This window comes from Cnephaeus nilssonii (genome assembly GCF_951640355.1).
Source record: "Cnephaeus nilssonii genome assembly, chromosome: 21".
NCBI lineage: Eukaryota > Metazoa > Chordata > Mammalia > Chiroptera > Vespertilionidae > Cnephaeus > Cnephaeus nilssonii.
Window position 1 is genome coordinate 7,710,540 of NC_137092.1, and position 22,551 is coordinate 7,733,090.

At 54.5% G+C, this 22,551-nt stretch overlaps 1 protein-coding gene across 2 annotated transcripts; it reads left to right on the top strand.

Annotated features, from left to right (window-relative positions):
- Positions 1-227: 227 nt before the first annotated feature.
- On the top strand, positions 228-8,179 carry TAFA3 (TAFA chemokine like family member 3). Of its 2 annotated transcripts, XR_013812912.1 has the most exons (7): positions 228-515; positions 1,710-1,798; positions 3,047-3,162; positions 3,773-3,922; positions 4,816-4,940; positions 6,547-7,261; positions 7,576-8,179. XR_013812912.1 is itself a non-coding variant. In XM_079760552.1 (6 exons), exons 3-6 carry the CDS (start codon positions 3,048-3,050, stop codon positions 6,556-6,558), a joined length of 402 nt encoding a protein of 133 aa, XP_079616678.1. In that variant the 5' UTR covers positions 228-515; positions 1,710-1,798; position 3,047; the 3' UTR covers positions 6,559-8,179. The 2 variants fall into 2 exon arrangements, 1 of the variants encoding a protein (XP_079616678.1); XM_079760552.1 differs by having other exon boundaries at positions 6,547-8,179.
- Positions 8,180-22,551: the final 14,372 nt, after the last annotated feature.

Consider the following 22,551-nt stretch of genomic DNA (forward strand, 5'->3'; position numbering starts at 1 on the left):
CCTCACACTCAGCGCCCCCACCCCGGGAAGCCGCACTACCTGGGGAATGTGGAGGAACCTCTCTGAGGGACCCCAGCCTGCAGAGGGAGGTGCACCCTTACCCAACCACTGAAGTCGGAGGTCTTCTCGTCCCGCGTCCTGTCGGGGCCGCCAGGGGCCGCTGCGCCCGCCGCCCGCCGGCCCCGGCGCTGTGCGCGGCGATCCGCGCTGCCCGGGAGGAGGCGGCGGCGCCCGCGCGGGGCTGGCGGACGGGGGCGGCCCCCGGCGCGGAGGACGCGGCGCGGCGGCTGCACGCTCCCGGGCCCGCGGGCCGGAGCCTCGGACGGACCCTGGCTGTGCCCTCCCGAGCTGGCCGGGCGGGCCGAGCTCCCCCAGTGCGCAGAGAGGGGCCGACATGGCGGTGGTGCCAATTGGGTCGGAGCCTGGCCGCCTTGGGGACGCAGCAACTTGGTGAGGGTCACAGGGCTCCGGACTAGACGGCACCCGAGCTGGCCGCTGGCACCGCCGTGGGACAGGTAGGTAGGTCCCACGGATGGGGCTCAGAATTGGGAGGACTGAGTGGGCTCGGGGTCCGGGAGGGAGGGGAGGGAGGGGAAGGTTAAAGGTCTGTGGTTCCCATCCTCAACCCCTTGCTGGTACGCTGGCTGCTAACTCTGCCTCGCCATAGCCTGGATCGGGGTGGGGGAAACGGGTTGGGAAACTGAGGCAGGAGTGCGGAAGCCCGAGAGCAAATCCCAGAAGCTTCTTTCTCCAGCTCTCCCTGAAGGAGAGAACAGAATGCTAGAAAAACCCAGCCTAAATGACCCCCCACGTCTTTTGGGTCTGGGGGTTCATGGGAGAGAGAGGACAGGTGGGTTGGAGAGTGTGGCAGCTCAGAGAGAAATGGGGTATGGACTCCCTGGGAGAAGAGGAAGCTGCATTTGTAATGATGAAAGGGAAGGTGCTTGACGGGGCCGGGAGAGGAGATGCCCCCTCAGAGGAGAGGTCCCCCTAGAAGTTGGGGCACCCTCTGCCCACAGAGCACCCGTTCCCCAGGGTCTCAGCACCACCTCGCCCTCTGCCCCCTGGGTCTTCTCTGGGCTCTCACTCCAGGGACCCAGGACACAGAGGTCTGGGTTCTTGCTGGGCTGCATCCTCCTGCCTGCCTCCGTCCACCTCCCTTTGGAGGCTGAGGGAGGAGAGGTCTTAGGAAGAAATGGAGAGGCTGTTGGGGCTGGGGCCTCTGAGGCTCAGAGAGCTGGAGGCCCCCCGGCTGGCCCCGTGGAGTGGGAATGGGGGTGAGGGTGTCAGAGTTGAGCCATCCCTGGGTGAGTCCAGGAAGCAGGTGTGAGGGGGGTAAGAGGTGGAAGCAAAGAGGATTCAGGACCTTGGGGTCTGTCCCAGGTGCCCCTCTGAGCAGCGTCCTGTGGGATTCTGCTCCGGACCCCTGCCCTGCCCTTCAGCTCCCTCCCAAGGCCAGACAGGTGACAGCATTGGTTCTTAGACGCCTCCTGCCATCCCGCCCCCTGCCCTGCTTTCCTCCTGGACAGAGGAACTCCCTCAGCTCCTCTTCTGAGGCTCAGCACCCTACATGCTCCCACAGCCTGCACGGACCCCTGCAGATTCCCAGGGCACAGGAGAGACTGGCATCCTGGGCTCTGCTTCAGTGCTCAGCCCACCCCCTTCCACCCTCAGAAGCGCCAATCAACCGCTCCCTCTGTCCCTTGCAGCCCCCCCGAAGAACCTTTCCTACGTGTCTAGGTAGAGTGAGCCTGAGGCCCGTGGAGGAACAGACAGAAGCTGGGAGCTCCCAATAAAGGTGAGTTAGGAGGTCATTGAAGATGGGGAGAACGGGGGTGTAGGGAGACCCAGCACCCTGCCAAGGGAGCTGCCAGGTCCTGGCATTGGGTTTGGCCTCTGTTGTTCCCAGCACTGTGCTGGCACCTGTGGGAGCCCGGCCATGCCCCGGGGCCCAGCAGCCCCCAGCTGCTCTGTGCCTCTGCTTCCCTGGGGTCCTCTCCATTTCTAGCCCATCTTCTGGGATGGATTTGGGAGGCCCGAACCATTGAGGATGGAGGAGGCGAAGAGAAGGGTAGGGGAGCAGAGGCAAGGGGTGCAGTGGGGATGGGGCAGGCTCCCCGGCTGTGCCACCCACACGCTGCCTGGCCTTGGGCAAGTCATTTGACTTCTATTCGCCTCCATTTCATTTCTTCCTTTTCAAATTTAAATTTGTTTAAGTTGAATTGCTGGGTTCAAAATCCCAAATGTAAAAGCGTGACAGGGACAAAAACAAGTCTCTCTCTACCTTTCTATCTCCCAGCCAACCAGTTCCCCTTCTTGGTGACAACCAATGTCATCAGGATTTTTTTTTAACGTTTTCAGAGCTAGCTTATGCATATTTGAACAACACATACACTCCCTCCCTTTTACACATTTTATACACACCGTCCTGCCCTTCCCCGCCCCTGCCCCCTAATAGTGGATTATCCTTAGAGATCTTTGCATGCCTGGCACATAAAGTGTTCACCCATTCTTTTCCACAGCTGCCTGGATGGGACGGCATTTGTACCATGCTCCCCAATACATTTAGCCAGTCCTTGATTGATGACTGTTTAGTGTGTCTGTGGGCTTCTTGAGTATCAGTGTGCTCATCTGTAAAATAGGTACAAATAATTCTACGTAGTAGGACAGCTGTGGAGGATCCAAGACCCTGTTGGGGAAGTACCTGGGTCAAGTGCTCCAGAACTGGGAGTCAGCATTATGGTTCCTCCCAGGGCACCGCCCTCCCTGGGACCATGTCTGGTTCACCCTCCAAGGCCCCTCCTAAATGTCACCTCCACAACGGGTTCCAGCAGGACCGTCTCCCTCCCTGCTCCCTTTTCAGCTAGGAAAGCACTCACTACTTTCTACCGTGAGTTTGTGCCAGGCTGGGAGATGCCTGGGGACAAGGGGTGCACCCTACCTACCTCCTAGTGCACATGTTCGAGAGGCGCGGGGCGGGGGGGGGGGGGGGGGGCTGGGGCTGCTTGTGCCCGGAGTGGAGCAAGGTGTGCGTTTCTCTCTGCAGGATGCGTCAGCGGGCCGCGCGGAACTGGAGCACGGGCGGCTGGCTGCTGGCACTTTGCCTGGTCTGGCTGTGGACCCTCCTGGCCTCGGCTTCCTTGCAGCCTCCAGCTCCCACAGGTTTGGGGGAGGTGGTGGGACCTGGGGAGAGGTTTCCCAGGATACTAGAGAGCTGGACACCACCCCACCCGTTCGACAGCAGGCAGATCTCCTCTGAGGCTGAGTCAAGCCCACAGATTCCAGGGGTTCTGGCTCCTCCTCTGCTCTTCACCCAGGAAACGCTGCCCGCTCTGCTGCCCTGGCCCCGGAAACGTGGGCAGAGCCGTGGCTCACCTTCCCCTTCAGGCCAGAAGGTGTTCTGCAGGGAGAGAGGCCCCGGGTGGGGGCTTCAGTCTCGCCTCCTGGCCTAATTCTGTGGTTTTCCTCCTGGGATGGTAAAGCCTGTGTAAGCGGATGATCCTTCCCACGCTTTGTAAGCCCCGGGGGCCCTTGCCCTCCCGGAGGGAGCTGGGAGGTGTGGGCTGGCGTGGGGCGTCCTCTTCTGCCCGAAGCCATGAGTGTGATGCGTGTGGCTTCGCTGGGGAAGCAGGAAGGACAGGGACTCGGAGGCAGCAGGAAGGTCTCCTCCATTTCCTCCTCCCCTGACCTGGGAGGAGGGGGTGGAGGAGTGCCCAGGTGGGGGTTGGTTGGGGAGGAGCAGGGTCCCCTGATCCTCTGCTGGTCCCTCCAGTCCCCGTGAAGCAGGGCACCTGCGAGGTGACGGCTTCTCACCGCTGCTGCAACCGGAACCGCATCGAGGAGCGCTCCCAGACCGTCAAGTGCTCCTGCTCCTCCGGCCAGGTGGCTGGCACCACGCGGGCGAAGCCCTCCTGCGTGGACGGTGAGTGGGAGGCCGGCCTGGCGGGAGGGCCTGATGGGAGAGATAAGAAGGTCTGTCTTTTCGGCCTCGCCATCTGCTGGGGATACAGTTTCCTCCCCATCTCAGGGTTTCCATGTCAGCTCTCGGATGATGGGGCAACCTCTGGGGCGGGCAGACGTGACCATGCCGCTTCATAGATGAGAAACCTCCCTCCGGCTGGCACCCACTGCCTGGCACCCACTGCCTGGCACCCACTGCCAGGCACCCACTGCCTGGCACACACTGCCTGGCACACACACAGACGCGCCGCCTCACACGGATCCTCTCACCTCCCGTTAGACTCATCACCGCACACTCACTCCTGCATTTGTGGCCTCCTTCCCAGGCCTCCTCCACCTGGACCTCTGCCCCCTCTCACGTGGGCACGTGGGAGTCCCTCGTCCGTGCATTCCTTCACTCCTGGCCTACTTCCTTTCCCACTGCCACTCCCATGCCCATTTTCTCACGCTCACGTGGCAGCACTATGAACATGCCCACCTGCTTGTGCACGCCCGCTCTGTGCACCCCTCCAAACGGCTCGCACACATACACCCAGGAGCTTGTTGGGACTGAGCCTCTCCGCTAATGACCTGGTGGCTCAGCTTGAGGGTTGCCTTCAACACAGGTCCCCTGCCTTCTCCCCACACTGTCTTTGGTGAGATCAGGGCTCCGTGGGTTGAGGTTGACACGGTTGTGTGGCCGGGCCTTGCTGGGCAGCCCGAGTAGGGGAAAGACAGGGAAATGCAGGGCTCAAGCCAGGGGTGTGTGCAGGTGGGCACTTCATCCCGCACAGACCGCCCCTCCCCCCCCCCCCCCGCCACCACACACTGCACTCCCAGAGAGCTTAGCGCTGCCCCATTGCTCTGCTCCCACAGCCTCCATCGTCCTGCAGCGGTGGTGGTGCCAGATGGAGCCCTGCCTGCCGGGGGAGGAGTGCAAGGTGCTGCCGGACCTGTCGGGGTGGAGCTGCATCCGGGGACACAAGGTCAAAACCACCAAGGTACCCACCCGTGGATGCTTCATCCTCCTCCCGCTCCCCTTCCCTCTGGGACGGAAAAGGGGGCGCAGGAGCCCTGGGAGACGTCGGGTGTCCTAAGGAGGGACCTGCAAACCATGTGGGCACAGCCCCAGACAGTCCCCCAGGTCGGTCTTGACTCTGGGGTCTGGAGCCAGGGCCTCTGGATTTGAAATGCCCTGTCCTTCTGAGCAAACTTCCTGATGCGTCATATGCCTCGGTTGCCTCCTCTGCCTGGAGCGAGTTTGCCTCCTGGAAAACGGCAGGTCCACAGGAACAAAGCAGGGAGTTGAGGCAATTATCTAGGCCAGTGGTCGGCAAACTCATTAGTCAACTGAGCCAACTATCAACAGTACAACGATTGACATTTCTTTTGAGAGCCAAATTTTTTAAACTTCTTCTAACGCCACTTCTTCAAAATAGACTCGCCCAGGCCGTGGTATTTTGTGGAAGAGCCACACTCAAGGGGCCAAAGAGCCGCATGTGGCTCGCGAGCTCAGTTTGCCGACCATGGATCTAGGTAATTCAGAGGGGATGTTGCTGTAGCCACTCTTCCCGGCCACCCCTGCCACAGGCCCGTCCCACACTCCCAGGATTCCCAGCTCCCCGTGGCTCACACCTGCCTTCCTCTAGCTGAATTGCCTTGCCCGGCTGTGACCCGGGAGAATTCATGGTTTGCTGCCTGCCCCACAGAACAAGGGGTCATGAAAACGTTATCAGACTTGGGAGCAAGTCCATGAGGGTCACGGTTAACCAGTCCGTAGCTCTGTCATCACCGTTTGTACAAATGATGGTACCGGGGGTGCGGGGTCAGGCCAGAACTCTGCCTCTGCCTTCCCCGGTCACTCCCACACACAGTAAGCAAACACACACACACACACACACACACACACACACCACACACACACACACACACACACACACACACACACACACACAGAAGAGAAGGCTGCCTTCAGGGTTCTGAATGAGCAACATTTTCAGAGCACAGAACAGAGGGAGCAACAGCTCTCCGTATAAAGAAGAGCGTCCTCTCTGCAGGCAGGCAAGGAGACCGCCATCCTGAGAATATTTAAGACCAGAGGAGAGGGAGACCCTCCCCACAGCGCTGGCAACATTTGTCACTATATATAGTTTTTAATCCTCACCCAAGGATATGTTTTTTTCATTGATTTTAGAGAGAGAGAGAACAAAAAACATCGATGTGAGAAAGAAACATGGATCGGTTGCCTCCCATCCACATCTTCACTGGGGATGGGACCCACAAGCTGGGTCTGTGCCCTGACTGGGAATTGAACTCTCAGCCTTTCTTGGTGTATGGGACAATGCTCCAACCAATGGAGCCACCAGGCCAGCCTGTCACTGTTTCATACGTTTGGGTTTGTAGGCTGCAGATCACTGTGCTTGGCAATTTCGGTAACTAATCTGAAGCACACTGTGATGAGACGTGCCTGGTTTCTGTTTGCCTGGGCCACCCCGCCATGCTCTCCCAGGCTGGGCTTCATGAGCGGGGAGGGATGGCAGCAATGACCTGCATATCCTGGGAGTGTTCGTTCCCGTCTCTAACCTTCTCCCCTCACTTGCTCTCTAGGTGACACGATAGTTCTGGGGGCCATGGCCTTGGCAGAACAGCGTGACTGAGCCGTGGACTGAAGCAAGGTATCAGCCAGCAAATTTGGAGGTTCCCTTACCTGGACACACGCCCCAGGTCAAAGGCAGCATCCCCTTTTCCAGGGGCGTTTCAGTTAAGCTGCTCAGCAGATATGGACAGACCTCCAGCCCTATACCTAGTGTGTGCTGGGCTCCCCTGGGGGACCCAGCAGAAGGTCACGATACAACACCTGCCCTCAAGGAGTGTCCAGTCAGGTGGGAGAATGGACGAAAGACGCTTTCGATCATAAGCAGGTGGTACCAGACTGTGGCTTCTGGGCCCCAGGCTGTGGGCGTGTTGGGGGAGTGGGGGTGAGACTCCCACAGCTCTTCAGCCACTCCCTGGCCACAGGGCACAAAGACAAGAGGTGACATTGACCACCCGCCGCTTCTCTCCCTCATGTGAGTCCACATCCCAGAACTGCTAACATGTTGGAGGAAGACATGTGTCCCTCTGCAGACTGGCTGCGTAGCCTTTGCCTGGGCCTGGCTTGACTTGCAGAAGGGACACAGAGATGCAACCAAACTTTCCAGCGAAGCTTCTGCCGACGTGGGGCCAGTTTGGGCTGTTCGTTGTTGGGCAAGGGATGGACAGGACCTTCAAATCACCGCCATCCGAGCACCTGGAGTTATTGCTTGTTTGCTTGTTTGAACAGGTGAGGAAACAGTCCCAGAGAGGTGAAGTGACTTGCCCAAGGTCTCACAGCGTGGGCCTCCAACTCTCTAACTACTGACCTTTTCACTTGGCCTGGATGTGGGATTCCCACCCCGCCTTCCATGTTGCTTTTTTTTTTTTTCAGCGAGAGAGAGAGAGAGAGAGAGAGAGAGAGAGAGAGAGAGAGAGAGAGAAAGAAACATCAATGATGAAAGAGAATCATTGATTGGCTGCCTCCTGCACATCCCCTTCTGGGGATGGAGCCCCCAACCCAGACATGTGCCCTTGCCTGGAATTGAACCCAGGACCATTCAGTCCGCAGGTCGACGTTGTATCTACTGAGCCAAGCTGGCCAGGGCCCATGTTGTTTTTTTCTCTGGAAGAGGAACCTTCAAAGAACTGGCTGGACAGCAGCAACATTTTTCTCGGGAGATCCCACAGCAGGAATTTTACCAAGGTCACTGCTCTCCTACCTGAAATGACCCAGAATGCCGACACACCCCGATGTGGGGCCGCTGGATCTCCACTCTGCCCTCGGGCCCCATGACAGCCCAGAGTCACGGAGCCGTTACAGCTGGGACACTGAGCTGGCAGCCCTGTTGCCCACTCTGACCCATCTCTTCCAGAATCCTTACGCTGTACCTCTCCGGTGCTAAGAGAGGGTCTGGGTGGGGTCCAGGCTGGTCAGCCCTTCAAAGGTCCCGCTGGGCTGGGCGGAACCTCTGTCCAGGGTTCCCGGGTAGACACACAGCCTTCAGGGACTGAGACCCAGGCGACTTGGGTAGCTCATCGGTAAGAGAATTCCAGCCTCAGTGACTGCTAGGCTCAGCTGGGATGGCTGGGATGCAGAGTGGGGGGCGGGGGGTCTGGAGAGGAGGGGTGTCAAGACTGGAGAGGGGTGGACAGTGCTGAATTCTGACCCTCAGGCGACGGGTTGGGCTTGAGTCTCAGTCCCTGCCTGCTTCTCTCCCTCCCTCCCTCTCCCCCTGTGCAGTAGAACTAAGACTGTTCATCCCATTCCAGGGTTTCTCTTCGTGTTTTGACTTTGTTTTGTTTTGGGTAATGGGATGAACAAGGACACCAGCTTCTCACCAGACTGTAAATATCAAAACTCTGACGACTGAAGAGGCTCTGTCACTGGGCGAGGTGGTCAAGGGGTAGGTCAAAGTTCATCACCTTCCAGGCTGGGGCGTGGATTAGGGTTAGCAAACTTTCTGGAAAGGACCAGGTGATAACTATTTTAGGCTTCTCAGGCCACGAAAAGTCTCTTTGGTATCTTTTCCTTTGGTGGTTGTTTATTTCATTTGTTTCGTTCTTTAAAAAGAACTTTTTAAAAATGTAAAAACTATTCTTAGCTTGAGTGCCATACAGAACCAGGCCCCAAGCTGCTTTTGGAAGGTTGCCGGCCCCCAGGAACCTTTGAAGGCGGACCATCTCTCATCTCCGCAGCCTAGGTCTTCTCCCCAGCCTCCCGGCCGGCCTGGCGTGCAGCCGCAACCTGAGCAGGAGGTCTGGGTCGGGTTTTGTTTTCCCTCTAATGCTCCTTGAGAGGTCGGGGAGTGAATTATTTAGGCTACAAATGAGACAGCTTTAGCAGAGTCAGACAGTAAGAGCCTGCCCTCCCGGAGGCCAGGGTGTGGGCTTCTCCACGCCCCACCCCTCGGGACTGTGCCCGGGAGGGAGGGAGCAGGCTCCGGCCCTGTGTCCATCTGCTGTGTCCACAAGCTGCTGGGCTTTGAGCTAACGGGAAGCCCCCGTCCCAGTCCTTCTGCACGCCCCCCACCCCGCCCCCTGCCGCAAGTGACACAGGCTTCATTAATGTGGGGTAGGGACTGGAGGGGGTGGGGTGGGGGGGTTGAACTCCACTTGGTGACATTTACCAAAGTCATGAACTCAGTGAACATTGTCATTTGCTGATTAAAATTTTAATTCTTGTCTTAAGGTCAGAAAACACCAGAGAATGTCACACATTGGATGCGGGGAGGCTGACAGAAATAGGGGAGTTGGGGAGTGGCAAGCCAGGGCTGCTTTAGCTGAGGGGGGTGTCAGGCTGCCTGGGGGATGGGACACGTGCTCCTGAGGCAGCTGCGTGGGGTGGACACCCCCAGCCTGTTCCAGGTGTGGGGAGGTAGAAAGAACTTGGACTTGAGAGAGAGGCCGACCTGGGCTAGCATCTCGCAGTGTGACCTTGGGCGCAGGGACCCTGCCCGATACAGAATTAGTATCGCGGATTGAGAGCAAAGTACGGGACCTCTTCCCACGCGGCAGGCACGCGGTGAACAGCGATTGCTGTGGCGTGTCTGTGTCTGGTGGGCTGAGTGTGAGCACAGACCTGTATGTGAGGGTTTGGAGCAGAGTATGTGTCGCGTCTGAGGGGTGGGGAAGTGCCTAGGGTGGGAGGGTGAGTGTGGGGTGTGCGGCTGGGTGTCCCTGGAGCTATGAGCGTCTGGGAGGCCATGACCTCTCTGTAGGTGAGGTTGTCCGCAGGCTCCATCCTGCTTGTAGAGGCCTCCAGACAAGCACGGGAGGAAACCAGAGGGGCCTCCTCCAGGGTCGTCTGGGACTGGGCGTGGCGCCCCTCCCCGGCGGCAGCAGCAGCAGCAGCTTGCAGGCCCTGACTCGGTATTCCAGACATCGCTGCTGTGCCTTCCGTCCCTGGTGACTTGTTAAAAGGCTTCAAAGGAGAAACTTCAGACTGGAGACCTCGCTTGCCACTCACGTTTTTTAACATTGAAGATATAACCGTACAGAACATGCCTGTGAATGGTAATTAGCCCCTTGAGAGGCAGAACAAAGAGGAGAGGAGAGAGAGACAGTGAGCTGGAGAGGGCCATTGAAATGCTGCATGGATAGCAGGGGGAAGGGCGCTACGCCAGGAATTCTGCACAATAACCTCAAGGACACACAGGCCTCATGAAGGCGATAAAGTAACAAGGACAGCATCTGATCCCAGAGAGGAGTAAGTGGGGAGAGAGATGGATGGAGCTGGTGTGGGAATTTTCCTCCTCGGAGGCTGCCCCCTGCACAGGGTCAGCAGAGACCAAGATGGGGTACAGTAGGCACTGGAAGTAGGGGGTGTGGCCTGAGGCTGCTGGTGCAGGCTCCCACCCCCTGATCTTTCCTCCTTGCAAGCACTAACCCCAGCCACTTATATCTGACTTCCTATTTTAATAAGAAGCACAAAAATGCATCTTTATTTAGCACCAGGTACATTTATAAATACTACCTTATTTCATTCTAGCAAGATCCATAGGGAGGAAATACTTAGGAAATATCTCCGCTTTATAGATAAGGAAATTGGACATCAAAGGTCACAGCCGGGTCTGCCTCCTGACCGTGGGTCAAGCTGCTTCTATGCCTTGGGTTTTGCAAGTTTAGTTTGTTGTTTTCCAATGGTTTGCATTTCCATTTCCCCTCCTGATCACCATGTAAATACATGCTCACTGAAGGGCATTTTAAAGATACAGGTACAGGGAAGAATATAAAAAGAATGTCTAATTTGCAGTGATCTCTCTTTATATTTTCTTTATGGCTTTGAGAATTATTGTAGCTAATGAGGTGCCCTCTTAGGAATTCTTTCAACGGTAAGAGACAGACAACTTGGCTACCAACACGGAGAAAAGAAGTGTTTAAAAAATAGGTTTATTGCCCTGGCAGGTTTGGCTCAGTGGATAGAGCGTCGGCCTGCGGACTGAAGGGTCCCAGGTTCGATTCCGGTCAAGGGCATGTACCTTGGTTGCAGGCACATCTCCAGTAGGGGGTGTGCAGGAGGTAGCTGATCGATGTTTCTCTCTCATCGATGTTTCTAACTCTCTATCCCTCTCCCTTCCTCTCTGATAAAAACATCAATAAAATATATTTTAAAAAATAAAAAGTAGGTTTATTTTTATTTTTTTTTGTATATCAGGATCTCTGGAAGTAGGCAGGTGCCTCTGTTAATTTAGGTTCAGCAATGGCTTGACACCTTGAAATGCTCTTAGCCTTTGCCTCCTGGTTACGGCATGGCTGCTGCAGCTCCGGAAACCACAGCAGGTTCAAGGCAATGAGAAGAGAACACGCTTTCCCAGAGGCTCCTGGCAGATTTCTGTTTGCAACCCATGGGCCATACGAGAGCCACAAAGCAACGCCTACCTTTAAGGGAGGCTACGAAAAACACACACACAAAAAAACTGCTTCTCCAAACTCTCTAATTGAAGTGGATTAGGGCGCCAGAGAGGAACTAAAACGTAAGCCTCTTTCCCGGGGCGGGGCATTAATGCTTCCTTGGGCTTCAGAGGCCTGAGTGAGGCAGAGAGATACAGCTTCGGCCCTTGGAAACAGCCTCTGACATATGCACACCACCCCTCCTCTGGGAGGAGAGTCATTAGATGCACGTGAGCCTCGCGGCGGACACCCCCATCGTCAGGGCCTCCCTAATGGCAGGCACACCGGGGGCATCCTGTTCCAGACCCGTGGTCCCAGGGATGCGCTGTCACTTGAGGCTTTGCCTCTCTCTCCCCCCACACTCCCTGGGTTGGCTGCTAGCTCCTCCCCGGTCCTGAAGTGCACCAGGAAGTCACACCTGCCCGTCACCGTCACAGGCGCTGTCTGCCCAGGGCTAGCCTGCCTTCTCGTGGCATGGCCATTGCCTGAGTGCTGCTTCCCCTCCTCTCCCAGCCTCATGCTTTGGGGAGAGCTGCCCTGTTCCTGCAGAACCACACGGGCCCAGCCGGATGTGCCCGGTCCAGAGGCCAGCATCCCCTGCGTGTCACGCACTGGAATTTGTTCTTGATGGACAAGTAATAGCTGATGTTTCCTGAGCACTGTTCTAAGCATTTTAGTGATATTGACTTAATCCTTCTCCCAATCTGATGGGTTATACACTGCTACTCGTCTAATTTGCAGATGAAGTTTCTTTATTTTTTTTTTAAATATTTCTTTATTGATTTCAGAGAGGAAGGGAGAAGAAGAGAGAGATAGAAACATGAATGATGAGAGAGAATCATTGATCGGCTGCCTCCCGCACACCCCCTACTGGGGATCGAGCCCACAACCCAGGCATGTGCCCCTGGCTGGAATCAAACCCGGGACCCCTCAGTCCGCAGGCCGACGCTCCATCCACTGAGCCAAGCCAACCAGGGCCAGATGAAGTTTCAGTGACATGTTCAAGTTTACTCAGCTAGAAAGCAGCAGAACCAGGATTTGAACCCAGGCAGCCTGGGGTCCCCTCCTCTCTCACTCCCTCCTCCTCTTATCAAGTTTCAAACAGGCAGAAAGGCAAGCAGAAGAGCATAATGAATTCCCACACACTCATTACCTAGATTTAATAGCTGTTAACATTTTGCCACCATTGCTGCATCTTTTTTTTTGGTAAAATCTCGAATAGACGAGGACTTTAAAAAAAAATAACATTGCCAGTAGCATCATCGCACTCAACTAAATGAACAGAAATTTCTTCATATCATCTACTGCTCAGTCCGTGTTCAATTTGTTCTGGTTACATAAAACATGTCTTTTTACAGTGCTTCTATGCAAATGAGGATCCAAAGTTTACATATTGCATTTGGTTGATACGTCGCCTAAGTCTCTTTTAATCTGTAACACCCTCCTTCCTTTATTTTCTTAAAAAGCCATTAATTTGTAGAAGAAGCACCGTCATGTCACGTCCTGGAGTTGACTGTTCTCCTGGCATGGCTAATGTGGTTAATGTGTTACTCTACTGTAAACTAGTACTTGAATCTGGAGCGATGATTACTGTAGCGGCGCTGCTGGTGCTCCTCTGTTGCCCCGGGCGTTCATGTCTGCGTGCCCAGATGGGCATCCTGCTGCCTGAGGACTTCAGCTTCACCGTGAAGCTCGCGTACCCGGGGTCTGGGCAAGTCGGGAATGCAGGAGAATCCGTGTCCACAGAGGCAGCCCTCCACCAGGAGTCGGTGGGGAAGGCCCAGCCTCCTCCGGCTTCCGTTGGGGTGACTGACCTTTACCCTGCACGGCCCACGTTCTCCAGTGAGGTGCAGTTGTGTTGCCACAGGGCACCTGTCTCGCTCTCCCGTCCCCTATGGGCATCTTCTGGGGTCACCTCCCAAATAAAGCACCTCCCAAATGAACCCTAGTCTCAGGATCTGCTTCTAGGCTTACACAAACCGAGACAGATGCTGCTTCACATTTTTTAAAAATATATTTTATTGATTTTTCACAGAGAGGAAGGGAGAGGGATAGAGAGCTAGAAACATCGATGAGAGAGAGACATCGACCAGCTGCCTCCTGCACACCCCCCACCGGGGGGGATGTGCCCGCAACCAATGTACATGCCCCCGACCGGAATCGAACCTGGGACCCTCCAGTCCGCAGACCGACGCTCTATCCACTGAGCCAAACCGGTCTCAGCTGCTTCACTTTTTTTTGAGTGAATGCCTCCAATGCACTCGCTGTGTTCCAGGCACAGTGCTGGGGGCTGGCCATACGAAGAATACCTCGGCTGGGCGCCTGCCCTCAAGGCGCTCACGGTCAGAAGGAAAAGCATGGTCTAGAGCAGTTAGAACCCAGCGGGTTCAGCGCCCACATGTTCATCTCCATTTCACATTTTTAAAAAATATATATATTTTATTGATTTTTTACAGAGAAGAAGGGAGAGGGATAGAAAGTTAGAAACATCGATGAGAGAGAAACATTGATCAGCTGCCTCCTGCACACCCCCTCCTGGGGATGTGCCCGCAACCAAGGTACATGCCCTTGACCGGAATCGAACCTGGGACCCTTCAGTCCGCAGGCCGACTCTCTATCCACTGAGCCAAACCGGTTAGGGCTCCATTTCACATTTTTCATCTCCATTTTACCAGCTGAAGGGGCAGTTTGCCAAGCCTGGTAAGGGACATGACGAGGCCACCCGTTCAGGCCTGTGTGACTCTGCGTAGCGTGCTTTTTTCTCCTTGGGTGGCCAGAAATTCCTGTCCATTTTGTCTGCTGGTGCTGAAGTCTTCTCCATTGCCAACGTCGCCGACGTGGTCATGAGCTCCTTCTGTCTCACCTGGACCGTTCACATGTCCTCCTGCCTGGCCTCCTGGCCTTGCTGCCTCCGATTCGGCTTCCCGTCCGCTGCCCAAGAGATCTCAGAAAGCACGAAGCAGGCCGTGCGTTCCTGCCCGGCGGGACGAGAGCCACGCTGCTCAGCCAAGACGCGGAGGCTTTTCATGGCCTGACCCCAGCCTGCCTTTCTGGCCTCCTCCTGAAAGGCACATCCCACCTCCAAACTTTTTTTAAAAAATATATATTTTATTGATCTTTTACAGAGAGGAAGGGAGAGAGAGTTAGAAACATCGATGAGAGAGAAACATCGATCAGCTGCCTCCTGCACCCCCCCCCCCACTGGGGATGTGCCCGCAACCAAGGTACATGCCCCTGACTGGAATCGAACCTGGGACCCTTCAGTCCGAAGGCCGACGCTCTATCCACTGAGCCAAACCAGTCAGGGCCCACCTCCAAACTTTAGTGAGTCCGGTGCCACTAAATCACTTCAGCTCCCCAAGCTGACACTGGACGAGTCTCTTCACCACACGGGGCCTCACTTGTAAGATGGGGATCACAGTAAAACTGCCTCACAGAGCCATTGGGAGCGTTCAGCGAAAGATGGTGTATGTTGTAAAGCTCTCAGAATCCTGCCTGGCATGTCCGCACACCCGATATATGTTGTTGACTTTAATGTTATTAATGTTGGGACGCCTTCCTCCCTCTTTGCTTCCCAAACCCTACTTCAAGACATGGCGGGTAGAATAGGCCATGGCCTCTGTGTGTCCCCACTGGGCAGAGACTGACGGCATTCCGTCCACTCAGCAGTTAACCTGTCTGTCTCCACCCGGAACCGGAAGGCCCTGATTACAAAGACTGTGCCTCATTGATCTTGTTTCCTAGAACCGAGCACAGTGCCTGGTTCCTGGCCAGTGCCAGTTATCGTTTGGCCGGTGGATGGATGAATGAATGAATGAATGAATGAATGAATGAATAAATAGCTGTGTGGCCAAGGGAACCCGCAGTCACTCCCCCGACCCCGGCCTGGGATCCTCCCACTGCACCTGGGTACGTGTGCCTCTCACTCCTGGGAAAGAGGTTGCTAATCTCCTGTAATCCCTGCTCCCCAACAGGCCCCCCTCCACCAGCCCCAACATCTGGCTCTCCTGACCAAGGGCAGGCTTACTGATGCCTCTCCTTCGGCGGGAACAGCGAAAGCCCCACCCACAGCTGTTTGGATTTTATCTGGGGCTTTGGTGACCTTTCTCACAGCCCCAGAGCCATGCCTGCAGAGGGTATTTCAAGATAGGATATTCAGACGGGCAGCAGCCTACCCACGGGCTTGTTTTTAGCCTCCCGTCTCTTTATTTATTTCCAGGGATGAAGGCAGCAGATGGGAGCCAGTGGCGGGAGCCAGCCTGACAACGGGGTCCAAGGATGCCTTCTTTCCTCTCAGCACGGATTATTCGTGTCTGGGAAAGGCGGGGCCGAGCTGCACTCAGGGCTGCAGGCCGGGAAGGACTTCATGTGAATAATGAATGATCGCACTGCATTTAGGGCTAGAGCCTTCCAAGCTCAGTTGCCTGTTCTCTCCGACTCCACTATGTGGGGGCTATTGCTGGGTGCTCAGGGCCACTGCTCTACGGGCCTCTCCGCCCCGCCACACACACACACCTTCTGAGGCCCACCTGGCTTCCTTATTCTAACTCTGATCCTAGGGATTGGCCTAAGGGTTGTCTCTGTGGAAAGACAATGGCTTGGAGTCAGGGTGGGACCTTAGTGTGGGTCCTGGCACCCCCATGATGTGCTGTGACTTTAAGCAAGACATCGCTCTTCTCTAGGCCTCAGTTTCCTAATTTATACTGACATCGGGACGCAGCGTCTCAGCCCTGGGCCTCCCCGTGGCTGCTGTGAGGGGGAAATGTGATTGTGGAAACTACCTGTTTACTGGTCTGATCCTCCCACCCCATGCTCCATGGATCTGCTGCCTCCTGCACGCCCCGCCCTGGGGACCAAGCCTGCAACCCAGGCATGTGTCCTGACCGGGAATTGAACCATGACCTCCTGGTTCATAGGTCGACGCTCAACCACTGAGCCACGCTGGCCAGGCATCGTTATCTTATTTAATCGTATACCAATTGCTGAAGAGAGTAGGCGAAGTGGGAAAACCGAGATCCAGCCTGGGGAAGGGATGGTGCCAGGTACACACCGTGGGAAACAGCTCCGGGACCCATCTCTCTGGTTTCTCTGCCCCTCCTAATTCTTTTCTTTTTTTTAAATATATTTTATTGATTTTTTACAGAGAGGGATAGAGAGTTAGAAACATCCGTCAGCTGCCTCCTGCACACCTCCCACTGGGGATGTGCCCACAACCAAGGCACATGCTCTTGACCGGAATCGAACCTGGGACCCTTCAGTCCGCAGGCCGACGCTCTATCCACTGAACCAAACCGGTTAGGGCTGCCCTCCTAATTCTTCGTGTGCTGTTCCCCCACGCAGATGCTGTTCCCTTTATTCACTGCTACGTCAACTCGGGTGGGGCGGCAGCTCCTCCAGGCACCCCTCCCTGGCTCTCTAACCGGGGTTAGGAGTCTCCGTGCACTCCTCTCTGCATCTTGAGTTTGCTTCTCTTACAGCACAGACCTGGGGTGATGGTGGGGGTGGGGGCGTCTGCCCCTCGAGGCTGGGAGCTCCCAGGGCAGGCCCATCTCTACGTCTGTGTACCCAGCACGCAGCGTTGGAAATGTCTGATGAACGAACGGAGAGTGGTTAAGTGGCTTGTCTGAGGTCGCTCAGCTAGGATAATAACCCTAAAAGCTAACATTGTCAAAAGGCTGAATAAATGCACCTCGAACCCAGGTTTTCGCTAAGTATTTCCACTGTCTCATGCCAGGTCCCGACCTCAAGTGCTACACTCTCTCCACTGCCCTCCCGTGAGTGCCTGTCCCCCATTAAGCCGGTTACCACTGTGGGCAATGGAGCCCTGCCTGCTGCCGAAGAGGAGGTGTATGTGTGTGTGTGTGTGGGGGGGTCTCAGTCCTCAGTGGAGGCCGAGGCTCCTGGGGCCTTCCACTCCCTGGCACTTCCTGTTTGCCAGGCACGCAGATGTTCCAAGTGGCAGCCTTGGGTAGGTGGAGGTGAAAGTCCTGGGCTTGTGGGCTTGGCCCGGGCAGGGTCCATCAGGCTGGGGTCCAGCCCAGCTCAGTGTCATCTGAGCTCCATCCTCACTTTCTGTGAAGGAGAGGTGGCCGCCCACCTCCCCAGCGGGGCTGTGGGGAGGGTGGAGGGGAGGGTGGAGGGGAGGGAGGCCTGCAGAGGGGCTGTGGGGAGGGTGGAGGGGAGGGTGGAGGGGAGGGAGGCCTGCAGAGGGGCTGTGGGGAGGGGGGAGGAGAGGGAGGCCTGCGGCACCACCTGGCACGGTGGAGGGGATGGTGAGGATGGACGGTCACGGCTAGTGACAAGCCCCGCTCTCCTGTATGCTAAGGAGGGATTTAGAAATCCGGTGCCAAAGGAAACGCTGGGCAGGTGACTCCTAGGAGGATGGCTTTAGACTTGTATCTTGATTACATTTCTGAGTCACCCCTTTACTGGCCAATTCACACCCAAGCCACGCCCAGACCTCTGGGAGGAAAAATCGCTTTCATGCCGGCTCCCACCTTTGGTTCCATTATTACTCCCCTGTGGGCAGCAACTGCAGGGAAGAGAGGATGAGGGGTGCTCACGCTTTGGTAAGGGGAAGGGCAGGGCAGGATGTGGTAAGGACCAGACCAAACTCTGCCCCAGCGGATGCCGATCATTGAATGAATGGCCTGTGTGACTCCCAAGCCTCCGCCTTTGAAGATCCAGAAGTTTCCGAGAGTGGGAAGGGGAAAGGGGAGTGAAGGCAAGGCTGAGAAAGGCACAGAGCCTGTGTGCCTTCTGCTCCTGCCCCGTTGCTGGCCAAGGCTGCTGGCAGTACATTCAGCAGATCTATCGGACGCTAATCTTGTTGGAAGAACTTACTGTAATTTGGTTCACTGCGGGAGATCATCAGATTTGTGTAAACTTCCAGAATGGTCTGCAAAGGCTTCATGGATCTTGACAGATACGGTCTTTGACGTGCTCTGGTCTTGGGACAGAAGAGGAGAGTGCGGGATGGAGGGGATCAGTGGTTTTAGGGCCCCAAGAGGCGCACGGACCTGCTTTCTTCTCTGGACTCCCACTCACAGACCCTCCTTCCCCTTCTCCTGGTGGCCTGGCTCCAAAGCTGATAGGGATCCCCTGGGTTGGGAGGTAGGAATATCTTAAGGATGAGGGGGTAGCTACCTCCCCACTTCCCCAAATCTAATTGTCCAATAATTCCTGACCCAATAAGCCAATAGTATTACCTTTCAAAATCTTTGTAGTCCCTGTAGCAGCAAACTTGATTCTTAACAGTATGTTTATAATTTTCAATTACGAATAGAATTATTGCCTGCTTACATTTTAAAGTCATAGAAATATTTATTCTATGCAATTTCTTGTGCCTAGAAAACGTGCCACGAATAACAACCATAATAAGTAAGCATAATATACAAAAACAGCAGGGGTTTTTAAATTTGTTTATTTGTTTATAATAATAGGAACTGGATTCTTGGAGCAAATGGTGGGAGGTCAGAGGCAAAAGGCAGAACGCTATGATCTGGGAGGGCAACGGGGCAGTTTGTAGCATGATGAGATCTGGAGGGCATGCCTTTATATTTTATTTATGCTGACATGCAACCACCAATCTCCTTTCCCCCAACAAACAAAAGACAGGTCCCACTCCAGTCTAACCCAAGCCTAAACAAGCATATCATTTCATCAGAAAATGCATTTCTATGTGGCCCACCATCAGACTCTATGAATTTGGGGATGTGTGTGGTTAAGGATCCAAGAAGACAGGGGAAGGAGACGGGTCCTCAAGCGGATGGGCTCTGAGACTGGAGGCTGGTCATGAGCTCAGGGGCGGACAGCTGAGGTCAGAGTGGTTTCAGAGAGGTGGAGAAGATGGAAACCTAAGAGTCACCTCACAGAGAAAAGCCACCAAACTCGATGTTAGATCACGTATGGGCTGGGGGCGGGGAGGGCTGAGGAATGATACGTGCATACCGTGGGAGTGTTAGCGTGGGGACTAGAAAATGGTGGTATTATGAGGAGAAATGGAACCGTTGAGGAAGAGGGACATTTAGTTGGATGAGAAGATACATTCAGTGGAAGTGACCTTGGGGCAGCTAACTGGAATGTCCAGCATTAGTGATAGGCATCGGACTGAGCAATCAGGGCAGAAGACAGAGACTTAAGAATTACTCACATCGGGAACGTTTAGGGAGCCCCTGCTGCGTGCCAGGAATTCAGGCAACTGCCTGGGACCACGGTCAGAAGGCCTGCACAGATATGCGTTTCCGTCCCACTCTGTCACTTAGGAGCTGCGTGACCTTGGGCCAGTCATTTAATGTTTTTAAGCCACAATTTTCCCATCTGAAGAAAGGGAATGAATGTATCTGGCACATAATTATCAGTAATAAAGGGCCCTGGATGGTATGGCTTGGTCGGTTGGTCGGAGCGTAGTCCCATACAACCAAAGGTGGCCAGTTTGATTCCTGGTCGAGGCACATATCCAGGTTGTGAGTTCGATTTCTGACCGGGTCATGTGTGTGTGTGTGTGGGGGGGCAACTGATCAATATTTATTGACAGCTCTTGTAATTTGCATTTCAAAGTAAAAAAGCGAGCGTGTCCCCTCTGAGACGGAGCGAGGGTGGCAGCACCCTCACAGCCCAGAGGCTACACTTTCTCCTAAGAAACAGGAGCCACGAAGGAACCTTCCTTTCTATGATGACCTAGAAAGGAAGGGGAAGACAGGACAACAGAGTTCCTTTCCTTTCAGTCCTTTCGTCAGTCGGCAAGCTGTAAGGAGAGTGCTGGTAGGATGTGCCTGCATCAGGAAGCAGAATAAAGACAGCCGAATTCGTTTTGTGTATGTCTACTACTCTGGTAAGAACCAAATGCACACGGATGTTCAACCTATGAAATGTAAGTGATGTAACTTTGGTGATTCTGCATAGGAACTAAATGACTTTACATTTGCACTAAAATTGGAATTGCATGAAGTAAAGGTGGATAGGAAAATCTATGTTAATAATTCAAATTTTTAATTTTTTTTTACACTTAGAATGACATTAAGTAGCAAATGAACGCCATAACAAGTCAGGAGAGAAGGTGGAGAAGGAAGGAAGGGGCCTTATGTTTTAGCAACTTTAATACTTTAATGGCATTTTTTTCTTGCTTTTTGATGGAAGGGCCCCACCCTGGTTGATGCTAACAGGCTGGACTTGAAAAGGGGGGAGGGATGCTGAGGGGAGCAAAGCGGGATAAACAGGCAGGATGCAATGTACAAGTGAAATTGTCCTGTGGGTTAGAAAGCCCATAAAATGTTCCCAGGAAACCTTTTCTAATTGAAACCCCCCCCCCCCACACACACACATCCATAGGCTTAAAGAGCCATATATTTATGATATAATATTTAAAATACAACTAAAATTTTACATTGCTTTTGTATGAAATTACATTTTCCTTATCGTTTCTTAATTTCTGTAACTGTAGGGTAACATCAGCATGGCCATACAATCAGGCAAAGAGAAAGACAGGCATAGTTCTGGTGGGTCAGTTGGGGGAAGTTTCATGAGTTACCCCTGGGGGCTCAGCGGCGGGCCCACTCCTGCAACCCTTCCGACAATTTTGTAAGCATCCAATTCTCCGTATGAAATCTCTGGCGGCTTAAAATAGCTTGAGTGGTTGTAAATGAGTTTGCGCACACAGGCCAAAGGGAGCGGCGTCAGAGACCCGAGATGATGGAGACCGCAGTCCGGCAAGAGAGAACGGAGCCGCTCATTGCTGAGTTTCTCTCTGGCATCAACCAAATCCCTCTCTGATCACGGAGGCCTGCTCACTCCTTGCCTGTCCTCTGCAGAAAACCAGAGGAGCTAGACCCTGGGGAATGAATAGCTGCTGGAGAGAGCTGCGTCTCAGCCCGCCCTGGTGGTGTCCAGGATGTGACGGTGGGACTCCTAGCTCCCCGGTGGGTTTAAGGCCCTCCTGATAAGCCTTCCAGAAGTTTCGACAGCCCGACTGGCGTGCCTCAGTGGTTGAGCCTCGACCTCTGAACCAGGAGGTCATGGTTCGATTCCTGGTCAGGGCCCATGCCCGGGTTGTGGGCTCGATCCCCAGCAACGAATCAATGATTCTCTCATCATTGATGTTCCTATCTCTCTCCCCCTCTCTGAAATCAATAAAAATATTTTTTTAAAGGAGAAGTTTTGACAAGCCAGAGGGAGGTTGGATGACACCACTAGGCCACACCTTCCATCCACGCAAGATTTATTTCCTGAGGCAAAAGTACCCAAAGCCTACTACCTTGCTCCTTGAAGCTAATTCCCCTTGGGCTGACACCGAAGCAAAATGTATTAATACCCATGATGGGTGATCAGCCTTCAATAAGTAATGCTGGTTGTTCTAATGTACCTGGCATGAAATATTCAACGTGTTTCAATTTAAATAGTCACCAGGGCTTTCGTCCAAATCAGTGGTGAGCTTAAGCTCTATCATCGTTTCTTGCACAGATCAGATGTGGCGGGAAGGCGGAGAGTTCCAGGAAAAGGCATCAGAGGCGGACCCTGGGCAGAAGGCGGGGAGCCAGGCCCGGGCAGTGCAGGAGGATGTGATCGGGGAGTGGCCAGGGTCCTCACTTGGGCCAGGACTCCTGCCCTGGCCTGGCACTAGTTACACTGAAGAGTTCAACTGGTCATGGGAAGCCAGGTCAGAGCATTAGAGGATGTCGTCCCTGGTCCCTGGCTGTAAGCATTTAAAATGCATCCACTTGCCCTGACCAGTTTGGCTCAGTGGATAGAGCGTCGGCCTGCGGACTCAAGGATCCCAGGTTCGATTCCGGTCAAGGGCATGTACCTTGGTTGTGGGCACATCCCCAGTAGGGAGTGTGCAGGAGGCAGCTGATCGACGTTTCTCTCTCATTGATGTTTCTAACTCTCTATCCCTCTCTCTTCCTCTCTGTAAAAAATCAATAAAATATATTTTTAAAAAATAAAATGCATCCACTCTCTCAAGGCTTTAAGGAACCTGGGAGAGTGGGGGAATCGGGATGGCCAGACAGATTGGGAGTGGGAGTCCAATTCCCAGGCAGTGGGGCCTCCACAGGAAACGCTGGCTGGCTGGAGACTTGAGAAGGCCACGCTCAGATAGCCTGTGGATGAGAGATGGTTGACAGGTCTGTAAATCATGTCTGCTCAGGAGCT

Coding starts and splice junctions, on each gene's coding strand:
- TAFA3 (XM_079760552.1), top strand. CDS start 3,048: ATGCGTCAGCGGGCCGCGCGGAACTGGAGCACGGGCGGCTGGCTGCTG. Junction 3,163..3,772: donor GCAGCCTCCAGCTCCCACAG/GTTTGGGGGAGG, acceptor TGGTCCCTCCAG/TCCCCGTGAAGCAGGGCACC. Junction 3,923..4,815: donor GAAGCCCTCCTGCGTGGACG/GTGAGTGGGAGG, acceptor CTGCTCCCACAG/CCTCCATCGTCCTGCAGCGG.